The 23,389-nt window shown below is 34.0% G+C and overlaps 2 protein-coding genes across 4 annotated transcripts in view; one reads left to right on the top strand and one right to left on the bottom strand.

Annotated features, from left to right (window-relative positions):
* Positions 1–4,291: 4,291 nt before the first annotated feature.
* Positions 4,292–18,241, top strand: LOC120347927 (neuropeptides B/W receptor type 2-like). 2 transcript variants are annotated; one of them, XM_039418038.2, is made up of 13 exons: positions 4,292–4,429; positions 5,285–5,447; positions 7,145–7,307; positions 8,553–8,651; positions 9,023–9,164; positions 9,339–9,367; positions 10,089–10,164; positions 11,406–11,443; positions 14,106–14,378; positions 14,475–14,646; positions 14,923–15,056; positions 15,420–15,476; positions 17,099–18,241. In XM_039418038.2, the coding sequence occupies exons 1-13, from the start codon at positions 4,384–4,386 to the stop codon at positions 17,279–17,281; spliced, it is 1,575 nt and encodes a 524-aa protein (XP_039273972.2). In that variant the 5' UTR covers positions 4,292–4,383; the 3' UTR covers positions 17,282–18,241. The 2 variants fall into 2 exon arrangements, with proteins under 2 accessions (XP_039273972.2, XP_077974203.1); XM_078118077.1 differs by lacking the exon at positions 15,420–15,476 and having other exon boundaries at positions 17,099–18,239.
* A 369-nt stretch (positions 18,242–18,610) lies between these two features.
* The window catches only part of LOC120348119 (transmembrane protease serine 9-like), a 29,788-nt gene continuing 25,009 nt past the window's right edge, over positions 18,611–23,389 (bottom strand). The window contains exons 38-43 of one of the 2 annotated variants that reach the window (XM_078117595.1): positions 22,962–23,119; positions 22,378–22,522; positions 22,041–22,130; positions 21,337–21,390; positions 20,190–20,231; positions 18,612–19,328 (exon numbers count right to left, since the gene is read on the bottom strand). In XM_078117595.1, the coding sequence (XP_077973721.1) occupies positions 19,222–19,328; positions 20,190–20,231; positions 21,337–21,390; positions 22,041–22,130; positions 22,378–22,522; positions 22,962–23,119 (596 nt within the window). In that variant the 3' untranslated portion in view covers positions 18,612–19,221. Of the gene's footprint in view, positions 19,329–20,189; positions 20,232–21,336; positions 21,391–22,040; positions 22,131–22,377; positions 22,523–22,961; positions 23,120–23,389 lie in introns of both variants that reach the window. The other variant, XM_078117596.1, reaches the window with a different exon arrangement.

Genomic DNA, 23,389 nt, shown 5'->3' with positions numbered 1-23,389 from the left:
ATGTAAAACACTTTTTCGAATCGTCGTAAACTTTTATGTTATATTTACTATTGTTTTTTGTGTAATATTTATTTCCGAGTACTTTCATTACAGTTGATTCTAACAATTAGAAGCCCAAAAAAATGTATATATAATCTTGTGCTAGATCCTTAGGTTACATAGCCATTTATAGCTGGTCCATGAAAATGCCGAATATTGGGATCTAGTAGCTACAGTGAAATGAAAGTAAATCAGACGTATTTTTTTATAATATGATCAGCGAGAAGGTGGTCGGTTAGACGCGGAAGTTAAGTTTATGAGTGCCTAGAACAGTCATTGACGTTCTATTTGTGGTTCTATATTTTAGAGGGTTAAAGCGTAAAAGCTGTTTAGGACAGGTCTCAATTTTAGTCTGTGTTTCTATGTACAGGTGGACGGTACATGTCACTTTCCGTGACAGGAGAACTGTCTATCTAGTATATATGATAATGTGAGTTCGCATATAAAATGGAAATGTTATTTATTATTAATGTTAAGGTTCCGACCCGACCTTGCTGACTGGACGTGATCAAATTTTGCTATAATGTTGAACAATGCTATTATCTTATTTGTACACCATAATTTTGCGAAAAAGAACAAATTTTTCTCGGTGCTACTGATGCATTTCTGTCGGTATTCCGATTACAACTATTTTTCTGTATGAGCTACAGATACAACGCTCAATAGTTGATTTTTTTCAGTCCTATACCTAATGCTTCGTTTAGAATGAGGCACTATGGTAAACTATTGTAAAACAATTTCCTGCAAATGCAGGAAATCTTCTCGGAATTCGCGAAAAAATAGGGGTCACGTTATAGCAAAGAAAAGCTCGGCATTCGAAATACAATACCAAACACGCTCTCGATTATGAATTGAATAAAATTAAAAAAGTGAAAGAGGTCGAACTTTTTTTTTTTACAGAATTGCCGATTGTTCACGTCACAGAATACCAGATGAAATGTAAACTGTTGCTATTTAGTCCGCTAACAATTGGTGTACAAATATGATCTAATTGTAGTTTCTCCATATTAGTCAAAGTGATACGTATATAGAAAGTCATATAAATGCAAAGTAGACATTCGCAAAATATTTGATATGCAAAGTAGCCATTCGCGAAATGTTTGATATAGCAGCACACACATATATAGGCTTATATATGTGTGTATGATGGAGATTTAGCAGGTGTCACAGGCCCTTATTGATCGGCACATTGACCCAACTATTTCAGTATGGCAGTTTAAACATCTCAGTTGAAGCTTTCGTCAGTCAAACTACCATCGTTGGTCAGTCAATGCCGGAAGCATTATGACGTTCAAATCCATCAGTTCTGAAAGGTAAAGGTATAGGCAAGGTAATCCATTACCGATATTCAGTATGGTAATCGGAAGCAATTTCAAAACGGCTAACGGGTTACTTTTAAGCTCTTATTTGACATAGTAACGAAACAATTATTTCCTTATATTATTACGATATCTCGCCACATTACGGGAAGAACATATTCATTGACGAAATGCTAATGCTAACAATTTCGAAACCGCTACATTGGTAGTTTTAGATTCCCATTCCAGCTGGCAACGTTAAAATTATTTTCTTAGATTATTCCGAAATCTCTTGGGGAATGAGATAAACCACAAATCCAAGTGTACGTTACAGTTTCCGTATTCATTTGCAAAAAATAAAACAATTGTTAGCTAGGTTCTTTAAAGTTTTCAGAAGCTTTTAATAAATTATCAGATTTATCGCGATAAATCGTGTGATTGACACTTTTTGAATTTTTGTAAAAGACGATTATTTCCAAATCCAACAATCGCTGGCAGTAAGTGTTCGGCAACCATGCACCTTGCAGGTTCACGAGGATTTGTTACCTACCCGTATATCTTACTTCTCCGGGCTAAATACCTTCGAAAAGTTTTTGTAAGTGTAGATGCTATTTTCGTCGGACGTATAAAAAGTATATAAAAATGAAATTTGTTCACCCAATTAGTAACATCCTGTCACGAATCTGACGTTGGAGACAAAGGGCCGAAAAACGGAAAATCATTTTTAAACTCCAAGGTGATATTGGAAATCGCCAAACAGACTGGACCGAGATACATATTGTATGAGTCGTTGAGTTCCATAATTCTAACGTGAAAGCATCTCGTTGCGGCAATACAAGCGCAAGATTCTCATTGATGAATAAATTTCAGTTGTAATAAGATATTTATTTTTTGAATAGTTGGTCATTGCGATGTATCGTATTTTGAACAAACTCACTAATCTTAGTTCAGTGAAAACAATGTTAATATTGAACTTCATTACTACAGTTATATTGATTTTATTTTAATATTCAATCATATTTATGATTATCGCGGTATTTATAATTCTACAAAAATTCTTACTCTTGGGAATTTATGCAAAGTACGATTGAAGCTTAAAATTTCTGTTGATAAAGAGTTTAAACCACCGATTTGGCATATTTGCCGAGTTTTAGGAGAACGTCAAAATTTCCAATATCGTAAAAACCAATTAATTATAGGAATGTAACTGGTTATGTATTGTTGTGTACTAAATGGATAGCTAGTGAGGCACAAACAAAAAATACAGATTTACTTTATGTCGTATTTGTTGGATATTTTCAGCGTATAATCACTCTTTGTGACACCGCACTATTTTCATTTAAGATTTATTATTATTGATTTTTTGGAATTTAAAATATTAGCGACACAAATTCATCTGTTTTCCCAGATATTATAAATAAATAAAATATTTGAGATCGTTTATGTGCATTTTACGGGTTCGTTTAATTGAATTTCTGAGGCTACCATATACCATATATTGAAAAGTTGCTTCCTAATGTTCAAATGTTGACTTAACTCAAACCATTGAATATCATTATATGGTTTTAAGTTGTGCGCTCTATTAACATGGTAGTCTATAATAATGTAAAGAAATATTGTGCAAATATTGAAAATAACCTAAAAACCAATATTTTGGTATTTTAATTTTTAAGGCTGGACCCAGACGGATATACACGCCTAATTATAGCTGTATTTTTGCAAAAATTTACTACGATATTTTCTTGTTTTTATTTAATCATACATACATGGGGCAAGCTAAACCCAACCCGACAAGCTATACATCATAATTCACATAAAAAATGAATAAACTAACCTAAAATAATAGACTGACACGATAAGAAAGGACAAGTAGATAAAATTGACATTTCAGAAAAATTGAATGAAAAAAGGCTAATTGAGATCAGAATAAATGCGACCTGGGAATCAGCCAGAACAATACGTTTTGCCTTCGATTAGTACGGTCGCATACACACAAAATCGTTTACAGACGTACTGATTTAGAAGCGGTGAAGATTAATCGCTTTTGCTAATGTCCAACAGGTATTCGCGGAAGCAAAATTGTAGATCATATTGTGGAAATTCCTGGCATGTCGCGAAAATAATCACGACTAAAAACGTTTTAATTCAGATGATTTTTTTACAATATGATTAAATGTATCGCTTTCTTGGATACGCTCTTAAAATCATTCAAAGCTAATTACTTTGCGTCAAATACGTGTGAATATTTAAAATTATTGGTTTGGCATTATCGATTCATTGTTTTCAATTTCCAAAATATGTCAAAATTTCTATTTTATTATTTTCTCCTATTTTGGGATTCAACAAATTTTAGTGTCTGCATTTTGCAAAGCCGTGAGGAAGCTATTGTTACAATGTGTTATTTTTCAAAAATTATTCCACAAGGTAGATATTTTTTTGAATATTTAAGAAATCTTCAGGGAATTGCGACATCAAAACAACAGTCTCAGGTTAATGTTTATGTCTGTAGAACAAGCATTCGTGATACTCAAGAAATTTGAATTCAGTTACTAAATACATTTTTGAAAACTACTTAATTATATATATAGTGAGTGAGAGTGCGTTGTATTTATTTAACTTGACACAGTAGTTTCAAAATCTCGGGTATGCCCCCTCTCCACCTGGGGTGTAATAGTAAGACTCCGGTCCTTCTGAACTACAGAAGCTTGTTACCTAGCATTGGCTTATAGCATACAGTTTTGACATATTCAAGATTCCGTTAGTACAGCGTTGAAAAACAAAACATCAACAAAGGGAAATTTGACCTATTAAAGCGGGATTTCCTTCCTCATTTCGGCCACGCTCCTAGAAGAAACATTGCCCCAGTGCTTCAAACACTCTGGAATGGTTTGTGATTCTTAATGACACATTCACTTATACTTATAATCTGATAATATTCTTTGTTTTGGCGCTAGAATAGCATAATCTTCTTAATTGCACAATAAGTTCATTACTCTGATTCAGAGTTTATCTTCTTGCTTCAACGTTGATTGAAAAGTGAACGAAAATGAGTGGAGTTACAGAACCATATCACGAGCCTGAGGATTTCGATAGTAAACTATTTTACATTGCTCTGAATTATTAATAGACTATGTAAAATTTTTAGTTATTTAACTAGAATTTTCGTCGCTCCCGAAGTATGTGCACCAAGACGCACAACCTGAACCCTAACCTGGTACACATGCTATGTTCAGAATATGTTCATTTTGGTGCACATACTTCTGGAGCTCCGAATTTTCCTATCAATCCGGACATTGCTTCATTTTTTTTTTCACTTGGTGTCTCGAACAAAAACAACAACAATTCGTTATAATTCTATTGGCCAGCAAAGTTAAATAGTGATTAATGCGCAATGTGAAACAGAACAAGTTGTTCTAAAACCTATTTTATTACAAAAACTGACGTTATACATGAATTCTCGGTATGAACGAAGAAAATGAGCTATTCTAATTTCAACAATAATATGATACGTCACCCCCACTACCCACATCTGGTTTTTGCAACATTCGCATCAAGTCCTTTTCCGGGTTCCGTATCTGGAAATTACACAGCGGGTCGTTTTGTTTTCCTGTGAAGGCCAAAAAACTTTTTGGGGCGTATACACAACAACCGTTAGGCGTATTATAACTGATTGCTCGATGCGTGTCAGCTGCATGTTATATTCCTTACCTAAAAGCGTATTCAATAACTCGGTCGACTGTCAAACTTAGACTTTTAACTTAGAGAACAGCATGTTTAGTAATTTTAAACTCCCATTGGCATTTTCTTCAATTCAATATAAATTCAAATTATAGACAGCACAATATGATTTACAGCGGACACGAAGTTTAAATTCACATAATTATAATTCGAGACAATCCAGTTTTATTAATCCTCATAGACAAAGTGTCATTTTCATTTATTTGCAGTTTCTACACTTTTTACCCGAGATTACCCGGTCAACGAAGACAATCCATCCGGTACAGCAACAGCAGCGGTGATGGGTTTTATTTCGGCTGGGGGATTAATTTGCAATCTCGTTGTTATTGTTGTTATTTGTGTGTTGAAGGATTACAAGAAAACAACTCACTGGTAAGCTGAAACCAAAATTTATTTAATTTTTTGTGAAGTTTTTTTTTTTCATTTGTTGTTTTCTTTCCAGCCCAGTGAATTCCCGCCAGCATATTGTTAATAATAATTATCTGACTCGCCTCATTTTTCTTTGTAAATTTATTCCACTATCAACCAAATTTTAAATATTTTTAGAATACTAAATGCAATAGTTTGAACTGGAAAATTTATTTTTTTTCAATAGAATTTGAGGAGGGCATTTGTAATCTTCTCATTGGTCTATGAAAGTAAATAATCATCACTGCGCCGTGCCTACGTGTATTTTTAGACATGCTCTGCCTTCTCTGTTACGGGCCCTGATTGCGATGGGCCCAGTAGCCTATGGGTGTAGAGGTTAATAACTGAAATTTGAGATTTTGTAATATAAAATGAATTCACCTTTACGCCGTGAGTACAAGATTAATATTGAAGTAACTTTACTTTACTGGCCTTGCCTATATAGGAATGAAAACGCTATCCTATACATGATTTTATTCATGGTGGTTAAAATTAGTAATTTATTTACACCTAGCGAAGTCTATGGAAGTGCGGGGACTAATGCGGCCGCATAAGGTTGCCCCGTTTGAAAAATTCAATTCTGATTAACTGGGAAGTTTTTATCATCAATAAAAGAATAGGAAATGAATAAAAAAAAGTGATTCAGCCGATTTGATCTGACTACAAATTTTTTTCAGAGTGTGTATCAATAATTCTTATATCTACTAGATATAAAACATATCGTGGTGTTTAAAGCTAATTGGTCAATGACAATCAAGAGAGCACCATGAAAAAATAGAAGCGTAGAGTAGTAGATTAGTAGTAGATTAGTCGGAACTTACATCATTTAGCCCTATGTTTTTTGTAATACTTTGAAAAATAATAGCAAAAGTTTTTAGGCATCGTTCGTTCTTACTTATCAATCACTCTATATACCCCCAAAATGTAATGGCTAAATTATATCAGTCTGAAGAGTACATTATAACCTTTTAACGATCGATTTCATTTTCAAATTTGTAAAGCATGAACTTAGTATTCCGTGGTTTCATTTACGCAGGTATTGATTTTTTATTTCCTTCTTTTTCTGTATTTTCATTTGTCTGACTACCAATCCTAGTGGTTGACATTTTCCGACATGCATAATCTGTATCGTATCATCGTGCATGATTATCTTTGGGTTAAATATATCGATTTTTTCCGTAATCGAAAACAAGGTTTTTCTAATTTCTAACGTGAAATGTGGGTAAGTAGAATACTTTTTGGTAGACATGTTTGGTACAAAAAAACTCAAAATCTGCATTTTCCACATATATACAACAATTTTGGATTTTCATTAAAATTTCAGTCGAGTGTTATTCAATAAAACACACCACATCTAAAATGCCAACTGCGCTTTTATTTTAAGGAATCAATTTGTTTTGACTGAAAAGCCCTGTAAATGAAGTGCAAACATTTTAGCGCATAATTTAAATCACACGTAAAATGGGCTGGAATGTATATATAACAACATGTAACGCATATGCTCGGCATTTTTTTGAGGGGAAAAGTATTTTTATGATCCAATTGACGGAAAAAACTCAGAATATAAAAAAAAATTCATAACATAAAAGGCCCATTGAAGCGACCTAGAGTTCAGGCGGATGCATTAACGAATGTTGTAATTTATACATGTACTTTTCCAGGTATGTCCTTAATTTGGCTGTTGCAGACGGCATGTTTTTAATTTTGCTGCCTCTTCATCTCGTGCAAAGCTTATGGAATAAATGGATGTTCGGATATCCTCTTTGTGTAATGTACCAGGGAGCATTCTTTGTCAATTACTACGCGGGAGTCTTGTTTCTGGCGGTGAGTAAAATACAATTTGGTGAATGAAATGAAGACAATGTGGTTCTTCTAATAATTCCACTACTTATTTATATATATATGCAAATACTCTATGCACTAACTACAAATGGATAATTTCTTATATAAAAGATGCTACTTTATAAAAAAAAAAAAATTTGGTATGTTCTTTTCGCAATGAGGTCCCCAGATAAGAAACACCCACCCGTATTGTGTTTGTACAAAAGTTTTGGTCAAAAGTACCAAAATTATTCTCTCCCTCATGAGTGAGGTGTTGGCGTCTGAGCTAGGCAGGATATGAAATCCATATATCGGACATGGGCAAACTACATTCAGCGGACCAAATCCGGCTTGTTGGGTAATTCAATCTGGCCCGCCCGATGCTTCCATAAATTTCTACTTTTACCCAATTCTGCATGTCCCACATAGTTAATGTTATTGAAATCTATAGGTGCAATAGACTTGTTAGATTATAACCGTAGTTTGTGTAAGTTGTATTTTAGGTTGCCACAGACTTTCATGTTATGGGGAAGTTGACAAAATTTCACGTTTCCTTGTTCACTCGTTTCGACAGCGTTTTTTTCACACCTCTTTCTTCCGCCCCTTGCGCCTTTTTTCTCCTCTCCTTTTATGCCAATTGTCACAACCAAACTAAAACCAAAAGCCAAACTAAAAATTTGCTGTTGTAGATCAAGGAATTCGTTGAGATTGCGATTAAATTTAGTTTTTGCACGAGGATTATTGTTTTCCACCTTCGCTTTTGTAACACTGTAAATAAAATTATGTTTATATAAAGTTACTTTTACCTCACACATGACCCGCCAGTCTGAGTGGGCACATTTTGGCTCCTGGTTCAAAAACCTTGCTCACCTCTGCTATAGACTATAGCCATAGTCGAATATGTTGTCCTGGATTTTAAACTTTTTTCTTGTTTATCATAAAATAATTGAATTTGAAAAAAGTAATTCTGATTGTATTCTCATTGCTTCTCGCATAAATATGGAAATAGTTGTAAATACAGAGCACAAGACAGTAGTTTTGGACAAAGTTTGACAAACAATTTATATTTTGAAGTTTCTTAGATTTTTAATTGCTAATTGCTAATCTAATTCTATGATATGTATTTCCGGTACTAAAAATACAAATTTCAGACCATTTGCTTATGTTTCTGTTATATAATGTATATATTTACTCTTCTGTTATGATTTTAACGAAGTAATGTTTATTTATTCAGCTAATGTGTTTTAGGTAATGAGTTTTGATCGATACATTGCTGTTGCTCATCCTGTGTCAGTAAAATGGAGAACAATACGATCAAGAATTGGAAGTTTTGTCATGACAGCGGCTGTGAGTTAATTGTTCCTAATAAAAATAAAGTAGCAAAATATTATGAATATATTTTTATGTAAGTGTAGTTGCGGTTACGCGAAACTAACTAAGTAACTATCATTCCCTGCTATTATGCCTTTGCGCAAGTATGTCTGTATGCGTATAATGCAAGGATACGCTAGCAATAATGAAATGACCATTCTATTTTGATTTAAGGGTCTTGCTGCACACTAACACAAATGTATTCTGTAACGTTTCGTCTGACTGAGGCTATGACATTTAGGCCGAAAATACTGTTTTTGCATTGTATGTTCAGTCTTGGTCGATGCGAACGTTCGCTCATGGCTAGTCTTGAAATAGGTACTGTGATATTGTATATCTTTTCTTAGGTTTGGATTGCTGCGATCGGTGCCGCTACCCCTCTGATGATGAAAACAACGCTGGAGGGAATTTGTGATTTTAATTTCGACACTTTGGATCCAAGATGCATCGAAAATAACATTCCAGTTAGAGAATGCAAGATATGGCTTAGTAAGTTTACTCATTTTTTGCTAACGTCTCTTCAAAGGTGGGCCGATGTGATGTTACTTATTTTACCCGTGATCAACACTTAACGACATTAGGGCAATAAAAATTGCAAAGGGCAAAGTAGAATTAGTTTAATCGAATTTATGCTTTTTAATGAATAAAATTTTGATTTTTCAGCACTTGAAAACAGTCCTGCAAACATATCGGTGAGATTTTTTTATTTCAATCGCCAAATGCATGCATGCACCATGAACTCGCTTTGAAAAATAACATAGGCTTGTCATTTGTTTCAAAGCAGACAATAATAGATGTTTCTCCGACAGTTTTGACACCAGTAAAATGCTCCATACAATTTACCAATGCAAAATTTCTGATGCTCATTTCAAGATTGTTTCTGTCAGTTCACGTTTACTTATCGATTTACATTTCCATAACCAGCATTTTGATTTAAAATAATCACGCAATTGCCATTTAAAAGCACCGCTAGATAAATTTGGCAAGTCTAGCATAGTGATCATTGAGACATTTGATTTATACTCAAATTTTGAAAATACAACTAAACACTGACAAATAAGCACGCAAAACCATGAAAACGAGCCAATGTTTACAAACATGCTTGGCAACCTAGTTACGTCACAGCCAACGTATTCCTGATTGGCCATTGTTACAGAAATAAACACGGAAGTCATTGCTATAGGGAAAACAACCATTGAGTTTTTGCACTATTAGCTATTTTACGGTAAATTACCCTTCAAATAGTGGCTTGCTACCAAGTGTAGATTGATATTGGAATACGGATAACTGTAAATTAGTATAACCTGCTTAGTAAACAGTTAATGGCCATTTGTCTCAATTAGAAATGTGTATAAAACGGTACGTGCATTCATCAAAATATCGGGCAAATTCGATGAAATTTCCACTTTACAGGGTGACAAAAGTTTTGAAGAATTTTTTGACACACATTACAAAGATGGATTTGAACTTGACTACGAGAGCTTCGAAAGTGAGTTTTTATCATATACATAGATATATATGACTGTCGACTGATTTGAAACAGCAATATCATAGTGGCTACGTTAGCATTGCAAGTTGGGAATCGTCCTACAAACAAGGAAATTCGATTCATTTGGAGGGCTCGTATATAGTCATGTTTGGAGTAAAAGGGTACAGCAACTTTGATTGGTTGTTTACCTCATAGTGGCACCGGATCATGATATTTCCTAAATTGTTACAGATTTAAATAGTATTTATAAATGCTGCAAAACGCTTCTTCGATTCTCATTTTCAGTCTGAAATAATGAGAAATTTATGAAACTTTGAATTTACTGTTCATCAATAGACAAATTTGGGGGAAACTCAGCTCTCATTATTCGAAACATAAACATAATAAGATATGCCTAACTCGTTACCAATATTATAATCAACATTTTCGTAAAGGCGCTTCTAACCCTCCAATAACCCAAATTTTCTTCCAGCATTATCTATGAATGAAAAATTGCCACCGAGCCAATTTATTTACTCGAAGATCAAGGTCGATAAACATGCTTTTGTCTTGGGGTTATTTTGAAACGGCGTCAAGTAATTTCTATAATGCCAACGGTTTAGATTCCAATTGATTTTAAAAACTTGGAAGTTTCCACAATAATGAAAACATTAATATATTTCATGGAAATGTCTGAATCACTGAGCTGAATACCAAATATCAATATAGGGTGAGCTCAACTTGCAAATAAAAAACGAGAGATATTCAAGCGGCATTCTTTTTTTGGAGGATGATTTACCGCGCTTTTGACACTGCTATAAATGGTTATTTTTATACTGGATTTATAAGGTACAAAAGACCCACAACATTTATAAAACCTCGAAATAGAACATTTTGATACACGTAAAATATTGCGGAATTGCCTCATAGGAATATGATCGTCCGATGTTGACATAACGAATGGAGTTGGTCGCACTTATTTTGATAAAGATATGTATGTCACCCTTGACTTTTAGATTGGTTTTAGCGCGACTGATTAGGCTATTTGAACTTTTGAACTATTTCGGAACCTTCATTCAAAATTTGTCTCAAACTATTTTTCATATGGCCATACCTGGTGATGAGGTGAATTTGAGTGTATTCTTTCTTTTGATTGATGGCAAAATATAAATTATATATAATAATTATTTTCTTCATTCAAATATACACAACACATAATACCAATTTACTTGCCTTCTATAAATTAACTTTTTTTGTTTTAGGTGGAACAAATCTTCCATATGATTTCGTCAGTCCGGAGGTATTCTGTTTGTTGCATGAAACATATTTATAATTAACAAAATTGTAAGAGTTTGAGATATCCGCGTAACTATAACTACCACTCATATGTCACGAGATAGCTTTGACGCAGGAGTTATGTGTATAGAATAATTTGGAAATATTCATTGAATACATTTATTTGATTAGATTCATAAAAAAATCTCACTGTATTTTGCAGTCTCTGTTAATTTTGTTTTACTAAGACGGAAATTAGGGTCAGGGCAATAAGTAAAAGAAAGAGATATATATGTTCATGGTGTATTAACATGTGGGGCCTAGGTGGCAATTTTTAAAGACGCTCAGTCTATTCTTGTATGATATTGATTACTTATAATTGAATTTTTAAAATAAACTTACGAGAAATTCGTATTTTCAGTGCATTTGACGTATCCACTGAAATATTGTGAGCAAAATTATGAAATGCATAGTAAAATGATATGTATCGGAAGTGCGTAATGAGTTTGAGTCATCCAAAGGCGAAAAATAATAAATTTCATGCCCGAAATGTGATTTTGATTATAAAAACCATTAGTCTCAGTGATGAAATAAACCAATCAATGAATAAAATGAATGAATGAAATTAATGGAAATAAACTTAAAATTTTGAAACCTTGAATAGAAATTACAATTTTTATTTGAAATGAATTTTCTACATTTTCGGCCATTGGACAGTTAAACTCACGAGGCAAGCCCTTTGACATTAATCTGGTTCCGAGAGCTCTACCCAGATTGCAAATTTAAAAGAATAATACTCGGATATTTATATTATACGTAGAATCTTTATTGACTGTATACAAATTTTGAATCCAGCAGCTAAGATGCAACTAGGGTTAAATCATTCGTAATTAGAACGGATTTTACCCACTCGTTAACATCACCTCGTTGAATAAGCAGGGCAGACACTGGAGAATCGGGATGTCGTTTTTTATTTTACAATAAGAGTCGTAAAGGTGTAAAAACCCGCAGAGAATCAGACTTTAAATAATCTTTGTTGGTATTGAAATTTGCAAAATGTTAATAACATGAAAGGCAAAACGAAGTGGTACGGGTATGCAATCTGTCACAGCAGAATACCGGTACCACAGTCTTCACGACTTCGCCTGACCACTAACGCGAACGTGGAACAGCCACAAGGTGCACAGTTTTTAGTTTTACAGTGCCATGGACAAAAAAATCTCTCTATATATAATATATATTTGAGTCTGTGGCATTGGCGATAGCGTAAATACGAAGCCTTCAATGTGAAACGGGCATAAATAATTTTGGATGCGCGCGACCATTTGGGAATATTACGCGATGTGCGGCTAAGGATAATCCACGAGCATGAAATTATGCACATGTGTCGACGAACATTTTCTACTTTGATGGTTTTTGTCGTTCTTGATAGGATAACCACATCCCGACATTATTGGCAGTCCCTAGGAGATGTTTACGAATGAAGCACAAAGGACACGCTGCACTCGATGCAGCACTCAAACAGTAGTGAGGCGATAAAAACTAGTTGATTACATATTACTAAATAATAAAAAAAACTGTTATTGAACCAAAGTGTTAATGCTGCTTTTACCAATATAATTTATGAAATCTCATGAATTATGAACTCATTACTTATCGATCTTGATCGGTAAGGATGTTGATAGGTATTTGTCTGTTAGATGAACGCGATATCTCACGAAGGCGAGATTGAATCTGCTCCAAATTTTGCATGTGCATTCATCATATCTCGGACCAGAAGCCTATTGATTTTGGATGTTATTAGATTAAAATTAGCGAGTTATTGATAAATTAGTGAGGGAACACGCGGTGTCACTATAGAGTCATGAATCGAAACCTCAGTTTTGATCATTAAGTCTTCGGTCTCCGACCGATATTCTCGTTTGTTTGTTTGCCTGTTAGACACTTTTGTATGTTACGCAATATCTCACGAAAGCGAGGTTGAATCTGCTCCAAATTTTGCATGTGCATTCATCATATCTCGGACCTGAGGCCTATTAATTCGATGAATTATGTCGTATAATTAGCGAGTTAGGTCTTCGATCGCTATCTCGTATTTTGTTTACTCGTTTACTATTTCTTAGTATACATCTGAAGTATCGTATACTGGCTTCAGTACTCCAATTCAGACTAAATTACAATTCTGTTATGTGTCTGGAGCACTGCAACACAATTTATGGAAATACCGTAGTTCGGCGGGGTTGAGATTGTTTTGTTATGTGTTAGCGTGAAACGATATAAAATTACATCAGACCAGGGCTTTTCAACCTGGGTAAACTCACTCTTTGGGGATAAAGTTGATCAGCATAATGGTGGATTTTGCAAGCAAGAAAGTACATGGCTGACTGCATCTCTTGACCTACATAGCAGATTGCGATATTACTTACTCTGTTGCGCAATATATGGTATTAAGTTCTCGCTGTAAATAAAATGTCTGGCGTAGTGGGGCCATGTTTCTGATATTTCGCTCATGGAATATATACTGGAATAAACAGCCTAGATCTAAAGTTTGGGGATTGAATTTAAATTTTGAAAAAATAAAGGCTGAGAACTGTCGCACAACCTCTTTCTCTCTCTTGGACACTCAAAACCTTTACCAATTTATATATGTAAATGTGTAAAAATTTAAAACTTTTTAAATATTTTAGGCACTCAACAAACTTGAAGATTTCAGCTGTTCACATTCTGACAATGCCTACTATCGAGCATGGATATACGGGAATTTTGTGCTGGCTTTTGTAGTCCCATTGTCAGTGATGGGTGCTTGTTACAGCGCAATCTTATGGAGAGTCAGACATCCCAAAATTCGGTCTTCAAGAAACAAAATTGTGGCTTCCATGAGGAGAAAACACTTTACATCCGGATCTGATAAACGACCATCTACGCATTTGGACAAAAATACCAGGATAACGGTACTCGTGGTGAGTTGAAATACTTTCTAATACCGTTTTATGATTATACGATTTTTGCACATAGCTGTCAAATTGTAAGGAATTATCTATGTAAAAAAATTTCAGGTGTCGCTAGTAGCGAGTTTTGTTGTCTGTTGGCTGCCGTTTCATGCAATGGTTCTTGCAAAAATACGCGGTATAAATATGCCACCAGGTGGATGCGATAAATTGCAAACTGCAGTCCTACTAATCGCATATTTCAACAGCCTACTGAACCCAATGCTGTACACGTTTCTCGGTGAGTTTACATCAACGTATTTTTTTCCCTTATTCACGAATTCGTAAATGCAACAACTTCACATGGACACTTCGAGAAGAGTGGGTGTGTGCTCTGCAATTTATCTGATTTTACAATTGAACCAAAGATCTTTGTCACCAGTGGTTATACTCCTAATGAAGCATCTCTAAAGTCAAAAATCGAAACTGAAACTAAATGATTTTTATATTTAATCAAATTGTTGAAAGCCTTTGCAAATGTGCTTTTACGGGCGTTTTTTGTTTTTGACAATTTCAGGAGTCAATTTCTACAAAAGGTTGAAAACAGCTGGATCTCAGATTTTGTCTTTTTCCAGGCGCGATGGAAGACATGGTTCATTTAGATCAAAACACAAGACAAACCGATCAATAGGTGGAACCAAAGTTACAAAGGTTAGGCATTGTTACTGTTACACAATATTATCCTTCAAATGTAAATTTTTTCCTGGTTCAGTGTTAACTGAAGGCTATGTTGATAAATGTAGTTTAAATTTAAAATTGTGTTGAAATATCAAGACATGATTCAGATAAAATACCATCTGCATGGCTATGTTTCATAGACAGTTCAATCTTCTACTTTTAGTGAGGTAGCATGCATTGCGCTGTATTTCTAACCTGCGATTTTTGAGTAATGGTGACCCTATGCTAAACAACAGATCACAGTTTTTTCTGCCACGAAACTTGACTTCCTTGTCCGATAACATCGGGTTCACCGCACTTAGCTGTATTACTTATTCGCTTCCACCATATTGCTAGAACTCCATTGAACCTCAACTTGATTTTGTATGTGCGGAGTCGAAGCCGAAACGATGGGTAAGCAAGCCATTTGTCGCATGCTGTTGTCGCGGTAATGCTGCTCATATTTGATTCAATCTAATATCAGGCTACTATGTATACTGTGATACTTGATCTCGTCGACATGTAGTTTTTGTGTATTTTTCACCCATTACGAATGTAGATGAGGCACATTCGTACTAATAAATCGACTTCCATTGATTTAAATTATTTATCATGTATATTCTATTAGGCATTGTGTTTCGTTTCCCCGTTGGTTGTAGTGAGTTTTGGAATGTAAAAGTAAATTCTATTGACCATTGATAAAATGTCGTCAGGATGTTAGGTTAGTTGTCATTTATTCAAAACGAACATAGGTATTCCACATTCCAAAAGATATTTTACTAATTCAATCACACCATATCACTAGCCAAGTACAGATGTCACGTCTGGTAAAAAAGATCGCTTGCCGAAAAAATCATGGTAAAGAATGTATAACATCCTGAATTACTTTCGCATTACGCATTCTCTATATCTATTATTTCAAAGCAAATGTTTTTTTGTTACTCCTTATTTATAATTTGTCAATATGACAAACATTGACGTAAACGCTTTACTGACGCCATGTTTACGACGCGAAAATTTTCTGGCAACTGTCCATTGAAGACGGAAACATCCGTTACTTTTCGTAGTACTTACGCAATGCTGTGTACGATGAATGTGCAATTCATTTTTGTCGCTGCAGCTTGTTTTTTAGCATGCTTCAATGTATGATGGTTATATTTTTCAGCGTAGCTCTAAATAGCTATGATTGTCAACGACTCTAACACGACTAGTTTTGAACCGCTTACGGAAACTGCAGTTCATGATATTAGACGGTATTTGTTTACGATTCTTGTCCGATTTATATTTTTGATCATTAATTTGAAATCGAAGTCGACTTACGTATTGAAAGTGTGAGTCATAATTTCCTAACACCAAGTCAGGATTCAGATTTTTCAATATTTTTCCGACAACACAGCTCTTGCCCATGCAGCCACTACTTCCGGAAACTTACAAATTAAACATTTATAGTTGTGATGACTTTATTTACATGATCTGTAACGCATATTCAAATGTAAATCAAAACGTTAAATATCGTTAATTAAATATTATCCATGACTAACAAAAATAAACGAATGAAGGGCATATAAGACAAGAGCATATTTTGATTATTTTTCCTGAATGGCGAAAGGTGTTGTGATAGATGTATAAGGAGAAGCATGACTCACTTGACCTTGCACACCAGCTGTTAAGCTTTGTTTTCGAATGCGTATGTGTGATTGATACTTTGTTTGTTCATGTTCAATAGTGGCTCGTTTGTGGATCGTTTATACTTAAAATTTTGAGCATAGTAAAAACAATTGATTTCTTGAACTCTCAGCAACCCACCCGGCAGTAAAAGGCAACGGAATAAGTATCTTTTCCATCATCAAATTGAAAAAAGGTCATTTTTTTTAAAAACAAGATTTATTTACCTGATTTAACTATAAATAAATATATATTAATCAATGCGTATTTTTTCTAGGATTTTTACTAACTATTTGATTAAATCAGGCACATTAACAAAATTTTCGGTAATTATCTTAGTTTACATACCCAGTATTCACCTTTAATTCTAGATGTCGGAAACATCAAGCAATATTGCTTCGCCACACCAGGTGAATGTGCAATTGAAACCATTCGTTTATGACGTTGAAGAAGTGCCAATAACAATGGATGAAACAAACAATAAAAATATGAACCACATTGAGGAAAGTCACGCATGTGAAAAGGAAGAGTTATTGAATGAAACACAGTTGTAACTTTCTTTATCTTCTTTTTAAGCCAACGACATTCAATATAACAAGATTGTCTTGATGTGTAAATATGAGTGTGTGCTATTGCACGATATTTTTTCAGTTTCAGAAGATGTTTTTTTTACGATATCTAATAGTAGATGTGTGTGTAAGATAATGTCACAATACGAAGTAAGCAGACGGCGTACTAGGGGCCTAATGAAGCGGTTAAATAGATAGAGTCACATTCGCAAAATATTTGTACGTGATGGATCACGAATCTCTATCAATCGGGCTGCTCACATCTGTTATTGTTAACGGACGTGGAAACAGAAAAAAAGATAAAAATTATGAAATTATGCTCCAATGTAATGAAAATGAACACACATGGAGCTTTTGTATTTTACGTGGATGGCACCTACACCTATATGCTCCCTATTTGTTTTTTGTATATTCCGCCTTTGGCAGATGCTACTGGAATGAGAATTTGTACACTATCAAATGGTGTTTTGGAATTGTTTTGATCTTGGGAAGTTATTTGAACCATATTTTGTTTGTTCATTGATATATATATGTACGATAATTTGTACCCATTTTGCCTTACACATACACCACCCGATATACTACATTCTAATAAATGTTCACTGATTCTAATATGATACAAATTTATTTGTTAAAAGTTTGCTTTGTTAAAATTGAAAAATATAGGTGGAACAACCGATTACTTACGTACTTGAGAAGAAATCGTGGACAAAAATATATTATTGCATTTTTTGTAATTTGGTTGCGACCAGGAAGTTATACATACAGGGTGGGCCAAACAATGTTACTCTTTTTTGCCAATGGTAAATGTGAAAATGGTAACATTTTTTGGTCACCTTGTACATAGCTAGAGTGAATGGTGTTTGTAATATTGTGTACATGAATTTTTATTTTGAAAACGGAAATACATGATTTTAAGTTTAATAAAAATGTAGATTCTATTACCTTGTGTGTATCTAAGTTCAGAAGGTGCAAAAAAATGGTAGACGTCTGTAGTTAGTTTTTGGGGAGTATTTATTGAGGTAAAAGTATAGACTTTTCTCCTTTTAATTTTTGAGAGACTAGTGGATGGATCCTGAGCAATCAGAATCAGGTGCGCAATAACATTCAAACGATTTTAGATCCATCTACTAGAATTTCATAAAAAAAAAATGGCCTACGCTTTTTTAATACTATTTCTCAACTCTTTCTATTCGAAATCATGCCTTTCACACCTCTTTGCTCCTATGATGAATACAACACATAACATTCTTTACCAGATTGTTTTTTTACTCCTATACCAAACGCATTTTCAATATACTTATTATATTTTATTAGTAAAGTTAGTATAAATTTTGGTATAGGTTATACTGGCATCATAACGTGCACAAATAGACATAATTTGCAAAATAGACAAGGTGTTCATAGTTGACTAAAAAGAAATTCATTAAGACTTTTCTAATTGAGATACTAATATTCCGATGAATAAGTGCAAGATAGAGTCAAAATTATCTAAACAAATCATATCTGCTTAGATATGATAAGGAATTGCATGGGCGTCAGATGTAGATAAACTTCGACGTGCATTTTCTAATTTTAATGTTAATTTACTAGCGTAGAGAATAAAAAAAATTAAACTACAATGATTAGTTTGCTCATACGGCATGAATGTCACACTAGTCATAGATGCATTCATATGCAACTTCGCACTAAGCGAGGTTGTAAGGATTAATAGATGAATACACAGATTATTGGCAATAATGAAATCACATACTGACAATATAAACCAAATAAAATCTGTCTGAAATATATAAATTCTTGAGCTCTTTTCTTAGGAATTGTGACGTTATGTTTTTTACTATTGTATTATATATCGAGTGTCATACGACACTTGCATAATAATGATAATAGAAAGTGACATGTATTTTACTTAAAGTTAACAAAACTTATTGAGGTATCGACTGGCATAGTAGCAAAGCGAATATCAAGTCAATTATGGAATGAATTTTCGCAGCAGATGATGTCGTCATCAACTTGGTAGTTGCTGTGGTTTCTAAAACATGCAAAATTTAAAGTAAACCTTTTATGAAAAATCAATATTGTTCCTCAAAATACGACTAATAACCTCTAATCTTGATTAAATTCAATTCATAAAAAATACTGATCTTTTCACATCCTATATCAAATTTCCTCGTGTTTTGTCGCTACCGAAGCCGCTTTTTGACAGAAAAACATTCAACTTCAAACAATTACTTTTAATATGTCTTATAGACTGATAACTTTGAAATATTGTACATTTTTCAGTTTGTCTCACATAAATCTAATGTCAGATATACTGATTATTTAGCCAATAACGTTTTGATTTGGTGATACTGCTGGGACTTTATAGAAAGATTATGTAAACGCGAATGCACGAGCAGTCGCTGACTTAATAGCTTGACTTGATGACGAGTTCACGTCGGCTGGAGCAAGTGAGGAAATGGAATGACGGTATAACGAGAATGTAGGTCAGAGACCGAAGACTTATCGATCGAAAGTTAGGGGATCCCCAAAACAGCGCTCCTACCTCATAGTGACACCTTGTGTCCCATCACTAATTAATTGATAACTCGATAATTATACGACATAATTCGCCCAAAATCAATAGACTTCTGGTACGAGATTTCGTGAGATATCGCGTACATCTAACAGACAGACAAACAAACAGAAAAATACCTATCAACATACTTACCGATTAAAATCGATAAGTAATAACATTTAAATCCAAAGCTGACATTCCGAGGAGGTTCTAAAATGTTATACTGCTTTATGACATTTTTTAGAAAAATATTATTCAAAGCATATTAAGATTCAATGGTATGGAAGGTGCATATCCGGAGAGCACATATCACCACTATTATCATTTAGCACTTACCTGACGCATTCATAGCGGATGTGCCATTCTGGGGTGGTGTACCTGAAAGATAAATATCAATTAAAACTATTAATAAAAATTTGAACATAAACATTAGACCTCCTGTATGGACACTTGTGCATGTTGGAATGAGAAGGAGATTTCATTGTATAGTGAAAAATTAACGCCATCATTTAAACCTGACGTCATAAAACGAAATGGTAAATTTAATATATTTTTGAATAATTTGTTTCGCAAATTAGGAAAACAGCATTTGTGAATTTTAAATTGTTCTATATTAATCATTGTACTTTCAAACTTGACTTATATCATTCAAAGTAAGACGTGTGTTGAATTATCTCGAAACACTACGGATAACGATCACATCATAATTATATTACATTGTTCAAAGGAAGAACAAAGTACCACAATTCAAAAGGAGTAAGACAAACAGAACGAAAACAGAATTCGGACTTCTTGTAAATGTGTTAAAAAGCATTAGTTTGATCAAATAGACAATTTTATTCATTTGATATTTTTAAATCAACAAGGATATCTTCGTCACGCTTATTGCATTAGTGTTTTGGCCATGGATGTGTCCGAATAAAATTTGAAATCGAATCTGACTCAAGACACCGGGTTGAAAAAAAAATTGACTCCGAATTCGACTCCTGGTTACGGAAAATTTGACTTCGGTTCCGGGTCGTAAATAATTTTGACTCCGACTACGACTGAAATCGGAGGAAATACAACTTTGATAACAAGAACATTGAGGTAAAAACTTTATGCTTTCCGAGTAAGTTTCTGAAGAAAAATTTTACTTTTATTATAATCATTTAAGGCTGAAATTGCGTCTCCGACAAAATCAAATCTTTGGAACCCAACTACCGATAGTTTGAAAATTTGACTCTAGCACAGATTCCAGTGACAGTGCATTTGTTCATTTTTAGTGATTGTTTCTCGCCAATTTTTTTTATACTGGCATGTGTGATTCGTGAAAAGTGCTTTATCTCTTCACAAAAACATTAGCAAATATTCAAATATCTGGTTTGGAAATGAAGCATTGTTTAATCGTGTTAACAGCTAGCTACAAGCTTGCACCAGCAATCATGCGCTCAAAATAACATATAGTTAGTAAAATGTGTTAGTGTAACTTAAAAAACCGAACCCTCGGCTGTGAAGATTTCCGATGTCGTTGAAGATGAAATAGATGTCATGGATGCTAAATTTGAATTCGAGGTCAGTTTATTATAATATATATAAATGATTTAACTAAACTTGAACAGAAAAATAGTCATTGACTGAATTTTAATATAAATCGTTGTAACATATCATCCATCATATATCTAAAGCTGACACGGCCAAACTGCTGCCTGTGGGCCAAATCCGACCCGTTGGGTACTTCAGTCTGGCCCGCCTGATGCTGCCACAACCAAACTAAAACCAAATTTAGATTTTTTAGCTGAAAATAAGTCAAGGAATTTGTTGAGATTGCGAAGATATCTAGTTTCGGCACGAGGCTTATTGTTTTCCATTTTTGCTTTTGTAACACTGTACACATATTGTTCACAGGATGTAACTTTTTACATCACACTTACATGGCCCATCAGTCTAGGTAGTCAACATTTTGGCCTCTGGTCTAAAAACTTTGTCAACCCCTAATCTAGAGCAAACTAAACGAATGGAATTACAATGTTCTACTATTTGATGAACATTCTATTTCATGAGTCACAAATAAATATGCGAGTAGCAATGAGAATCGTTCCATAGACCGAAAACGTAAAATCGTAGTTTGTACAACCTTTATACGACAATCACTAATGTTCGCCGTTATATCAGAAAAACCAGTAATTGTCATACTCTCACTAGTACCTGTCTGATTGATTTTGTCTGTTGTAATTTCTTCAGTTGTTGTTGCTTCTGTGGTGGGCGGTGTTGGAATGGGTAGCTTGTCTCCAATTGCTAAAATGAAAATGTAAAAAAATATAAATGGGCTTCTGTAAATAGTTTCTCATGGAATCAACTTATAAAACGTTTCATTACTTGACCAAATGCCAACTTTAAATTCAAGATATATCCGATTCAAATTTTGGACCATCGTATGTTTTTTCTCAGTTTGAGCAGGTGCCTAGTTTTAAATTGTACTTACATGGATGCGACAAAATTAGACAAAACCAGATTATTTATAAATTCTGAGTTCAATTCGTACTTGCTTCAATCCACTCCTTATAGTAAGATACTTTTGTGTAGAAGCTTGGAAGCCTTGATATTCCACAACCCAAGTTTGATGTAACAATTCCGAATTGTTTCCAAACGTTATTACGGAAACAAACCAGTGGTCCTCCCACGTCATTCTGTGATATAGAATTTATTATTTAATTTATTGTCTTCATTTAGCTTCCCCGGGGTCGCGACGACAGAAGTTATTAGTCTTGGAACTGACTTGAGGATTCAAATCGTAACAAAAATTCAAATCATAATTTCTTCTCTTGGGTAAATACCTTCAGTCACATCACGATCAAGTGATCCGACTTGTATTGAATTACATCACAATAAGGTCAATGAGGTATGTGTATTAACCATCTTTGCATGACACGATTCAGAAGTTTCAAAATTGGCTCGGCTTTTATTTTGTCGTCTTGATTTGTGCCAATTCATTTTTAAATAAGACGCCACTCAAGTGGTTTAATGCCTACTCCGTCGCATTCTCATCTTAATTCTGAACCCAACCCCTCGTTATTTATCTTTCGTTTCACGTCTTTTTCTCGGTTTTTTATAATAAAAACTGTTTACCGAGCACGCGTCAGAACCTCCCGAAAGATCTCCGGCACAAAACATTGTATCACCATTGAACTCAACATTGTGTGTGATTTTTTGGCAAAATTCAGGATTTGCTATTGGAATGCGAGTTTGTCTCAACAGTTGAGAGCTATCAAGAGAGGTTGAATCATCTAAAAAAATGAACGAATATTTCATCTAACAAAACAATACACCGTTCCTCGGTGAGTACATCAGTACATGGAGGCATGAAAGTCAAAAACGAAGCTTGTCACAATTTTTTAAAGAAAAAAATGAATATGACGAAGAACAAAAAGTATCCCCTCAAAATAATTAATATCAAAGTGCACAATAAACATAATAAATTTTTCTTTGAAATCTTTGGACAACAAATATGCTTAAATAGGGTCAACTGCAAATATATATATATATATATATTTAGA

Source organism: Styela clava, chromosome 11 (genome assembly GCF_964204865.1).
Source record: "Styela clava chromosome 11, kaStyClav1.hap1.2, whole genome shotgun sequence".
NCBI classification, from domain to species: domain Eukaryota; kingdom Metazoa; phylum Chordata; class Ascidiacea; order Stolidobranchia; family Styelidae; genus Styela; species Styela clava.
This window is presented reverse-complemented; position numbering and strand designations above follow the sequence as displayed.